This window comes from Athene cunicularia (genome assembly GCF_003259725.1).
Source record: "Athene cunicularia isolate RWA chromosome 12 unlocalized genomic scaffold, athCun1 chr12_part1, whole genome shotgun sequence".
Classification (NCBI taxonomy): Eukaryota; Metazoa; Chordata; class Aves; order Strigiformes; family Strigidae; genus Athene; species Athene cunicularia.
In genome coordinates, this window is record NW_020799116.1 from 19536548 (window position 1) to 19540332 (window position 3785).

General features: G+C 67.2%; 1 protein-coding gene and 1 long non-coding RNA gene across 2 annotated transcripts in view; one reads left to right on the plus strand and one right to left on the minus strand.

Annotated features, from left to right (window-relative positions):
* MST1 (macrophage stimulating 1) overlaps positions 1-3687 on the minus strand; it is a 4458-nt gene extending 771 nt beyond the window's left edge. The window contains exons 1-15 of the mRNA XM_026857611.1: positions 3543-3687; positions 3300-3414; positions 2955-3091; positions 2758-2878; positions 2538-2656; positions 2278-2443; positions 2042-2172; positions 1869-1971; positions 1650-1786; positions 1491-1526; positions 1297-1408; positions 1142-1219; positions 930-1076; positions 761-851; positions 330-573 (exon numbers count right to left, since the gene is read on the minus strand). Of these exons, the coding sequence (XP_026713412.1) occupies positions 330-573; positions 761-851; positions 930-1076; positions 1142-1219; positions 1297-1408; positions 1491-1526; positions 1650-1786; positions 1869-1971; positions 2042-2172; positions 2278-2443; positions 2538-2656; positions 2758-2878; positions 2955-3091; positions 3300-3414; positions 3543-3687 (1882 nt within the window). The remainder of the gene's footprint in view (positions 1-329; positions 574-760; positions 852-929; positions 1077-1141; positions 1220-1296; positions 1409-1490; positions 1527-1649; positions 1787-1868; positions 1972-2041; positions 2173-2277; positions 2444-2537; positions 2657-2757; positions 2879-2954; positions 3092-3299; positions 3415-3542) is intronic.
* On the plus strand, positions 5-576 carry LOC113484808. The gene is made up of 3 exons (XR_003399310.1): positions 5-86; positions 162-253; positions 347-576. It is a non-coding gene; the product is annotated as an uncharacterized LOC113484808 (long non-coding RNA).
* Positions 3688-3785: the final 98 nt, after the last annotated feature.

The window sequence follows — 3785 nt, forward strand, 5'->3', positions numbered from 1 at the left end:
GCGTGCCCGTCCTCTGCATCCTGGACATGGAGGGCAGCAGCGTCTCAGTGCTGGAGGGCATCCCGGAGCACCTCTCCCCTGGCCAGGTCAGGATGGGGGGCCCCGGGGAGACCCAGGGGGCCTCATCCTGGGGCTGTGGGATGAGCCCGGCTGTTGCACAGGCCCTGTGGTCCCCGGATGATCGTGGTGTGGTGTTCGTGGGCTGGTGGCATGAGCCCTTCCGCCTGGGGCTGAGTGCCTGCTCCAACAGGAGGTGGGTCCCCCCAGCACCCAGCACCGTGTCAGGACACCCACCCTGTGCTGGGTCAGCCACAGGGCTCCAGCCTGACCCATGCCTCCTCCCCAGGTCAGGAATTTTCCACTTGGACCTGGCCAGTGGGCACTGTGGTGAGCACCAGGGACGTGGAGGGTGCAGTGGCTCCCGGGGATCCCCAGGGTGCTGACCCCCTGGTGCCCGCAGAGCTGCTGTCGGCTGAGCACGCTGCCGCCTGCTCCCCCCGGCTGAGCCCCGATGGCCGGCGCCTGCTCTACCTGGAGGGGTGCCTGGGGGGGCCCCACCGGCAGTGCCTGCGCCTGCGCATGGTGAGCGGGAGCCCTGTGGGTGCCGGGCACAGCTGTGCCACCGGCATAGGACCCAACCCGGAGTGTCACAACTGCTTGCAGTGCCCGGCAGGGCAGGGAGTGGGTTCAGTTCCCAATCCCCCTGCCTCAGTTTCCCTGGTGGGGGCCCGTCCCCAACCACCAACTCTCCTCAGCTCACCTGGCTGACAAAGCAGACGGTGCCCGCGGGCACAACAAAGCGCTCGGGGGGCAGGCAGATCAGGGCCACACGCCTGTTCAGAGCAGCCGGCCTGCGGCGAGAGCAGTGGGACGCGGTGTCAGCCCAGCTGGCAGAGGGGCAAGGTGGGGGCTAGGGCGTGGCTGCTCACCTTGCCAGCTTCAGCATCACCAGCTGGGACTCGGAGGGGCCGCAGACAATCCGCGTGATGGGAATGGTCTGCTGGTCGGGGTCCCCAGGGGCAGGGTCCTTGAAGAGAGTCCCCAGCTGCACCTCGTAGCCTGACAGGTCGGCATCACTGTGGGACAGGGATGTGAGGGCACAGGGGGGTCCCAGCACCCCACATCCTGGCCTTGGCCTTACCAAGAGGAGAAACACTGGCGCGTGCTGATCACCCACTGCTCCTTCACCAGGGACCCCCCGCAGAAGTGCACCCCGGCCCTGTGGGGATGGGGGGGTGAGCTCCCGGGGCGGGGGGACGCTGGCTGCATGGTGGTGCAGGTGGGGCACCCTCTCACCGGTTGCGGATGCTGACGGTCCAGGGCGAGTTGCCAGGCTGGCCACCAACAATGCGTCCTTTCCACTGCAGCCTCTCGTCTCGCCGGCCACACTGCTCGAATGCCACCGCGTCTGCGGGCATGGTGGGCATCAGCTGGGGTCGTGCCACTGGCACCCACCCCACGGCACCCACCCAGCATCTGAGGGCCCCCACCTGTGTTCTCCAGGATGGAGGGCACCATGCTACCGGCTGTGGAAAGAAGGCAGAGCGGAGTGGCATCAGGTGGCACCCAGCCACCCTGGGGGGACCAAAACCACCCCGGGGGGGGCCAGGGATGCCTCTGGCTCTGCAGGGCTGTGGGTAGGGGCTCACAGCAGGGCTTGATGGCGCAGTAGTCAAAGGGGGTGCGGGGGTCCATGGTGTAGCACCAGGGGCCATGGCTGTCGTTGTCAGGGTTGCGGCAGTAGTTCTCCTCCAGGTGTGCCTCAGGGTGGGTGACAGGCGAGATCCTGTGGGGAGGAAGTCAACATTCCTGTCACCATCCCCGTCCCCATCCCCATCCCCACACATGACGCTCCCTCGCACACTCACTGGGGCACGTGGGGCACCTGGGCAGCCCACGGCTGGCAGGTGATGCCTTTGCGTGTCTTGCTGACGTGGCCGCGGTAGTGCTCGCCGTGGCCGTGGTAGCACTCTGGAGACAGGCAGGGAGGGCTGGCACCCCCGGCAGGCACCCCGGGGGAGGGTGCCTGGGGACGGCTCACCTTGGGTGCCCAGCTCATCAGGGCAGCGGCGGATGTGGAAGCAGAAGGCGATGCGGATGGTGGAGCGGGCAGTGAAGCACCACGGGGCCTCCGAGCCGTCAGGGTTGCGGCAGTAGTTCTCCTGTAGGTCCCTGGTGGCGGGGCCACAGCGGGGGGGGTGTGTCCCCCGCCAACTTGGCATCCGTGGGTGCTGCCCACTGCTGCCCTCCCCGAACACATCCTCCCTGCCCCCTTACTTGCACAGATACTTGTCAGGAGTGAAGTGGTGCCGGTGGGGCATCTGGGCATCCCAGCGCTGGCAGGGGATCCCGGACACGGTGACGTTCACCCGACCCCGGTAGCCTTCGCCCTTACCCCTGAAGCAGCTGGTGGTGACATTGCGGGGCCGTGGGCGTTTCTCTGCTTTGCGTGGCCGGAGAGGGGCATAGTGGCAGGGTTAGGGCAGCACCCGGGACACCCCAGTCCCAGCTGTGCAGTGACACCAGCAGGGACTTACTGCAGAGGCGGATGCGGCAGTACTCGCGCTCCCGCCCGGGGTCGGTGGTGTAGCACCAGGGCCGCTCGGAGCTGTCGGGGTTGCGGCAGTAGTTGTCGTCCAGGCCCTTGTCGGGGTACCTGGGCCAGAGACGGGGAGCGGCAGCTGAGGGTGGTACCACCCCCCTGACACCTGGCATGGTCGGGGTGGCTGTGCGCTGCCGAGGGTGAGGGTCTGGTACTTGTTGGGGTGGTAGGGGTGCTTGTGTGGGTGCTGCAGGTCCCAGCGCTGGCACTCTGTCCCCGACTCGGTGTGGTCCACGGTGCCACGGTACTCCTCCCCATTGCAGGTCATGCAGACGGCTGCCGACAGCCAGGGGGGCTCAGTGCAGGGGACAGACACACATGGCACAGGGCACCCCCAGGATGTGGCACTTACCGTCCTCACACTTCTTGATGCCACAGCTCTGGTGCCGGATGTTGGGGTCGACAGTGTAACACCACGGGCCCCGTTTGTCCTGGTCGGGGTTTCGGCAGTAATTCTCCTCCAGCCCATTGCGGGAGGATGGCAGGAACCTGCTGATAGCAGGGTGGGTAGGAGGGCTTCCGGGGAGCCCCTTGCCCCAGGGTGGGCACAGCCACAATGCTGTGCCACCCCTGGTCAGTGCCCCTCTCCCCATGCTGTCCCCATTGCCCCCACACTGTCCCCAGCCCATTCCCTGTTGCCCTACGCTGCCCAGGGCCACCAGCGGGTGTCACGGGGCAGCCAGAGAGACAGGGCCACCTGTGGTCATGGGGCGTTGTGGCTTGCCAGTGCTGGCAGCGCAGACCCTTCTCTGTCATGGCCCGCGTGCCACGGTAGCTGGAACCATCAGCCACGATGCAGTCCCGCAGGTAGTCTGAGCACAGCCGGGCACTGCATCAGAGCCCCGGGGCGAACCCAGGGCACACAGGCAGTGGAGCCCTGTGCCAGGTGGCCTGTGCCCGGTCTGTGGTGTCCCCGCACCCACCCATGACACCAGCCCACCTTTTTTCTGGTACAGGTCGTAGTGGATGTTTTTCTGCAGCTGGACATGAGGCGAGTGCTGGGTCCAGGACAGCAGCTGGCACAGCTGGCTCTGCTGGTCGTGGTGGAAAGCCCTGGGAGGCACAGCGGGAGCCTGGCGTGGCATCCTGCCGGGCCAGGACCCACCGGACCCGGGGGCACACAGGTGGCACCCAGCATCCAAGTGCACAGAGTGACCCCGATGTCGGCCCCTCGCACTCCCAC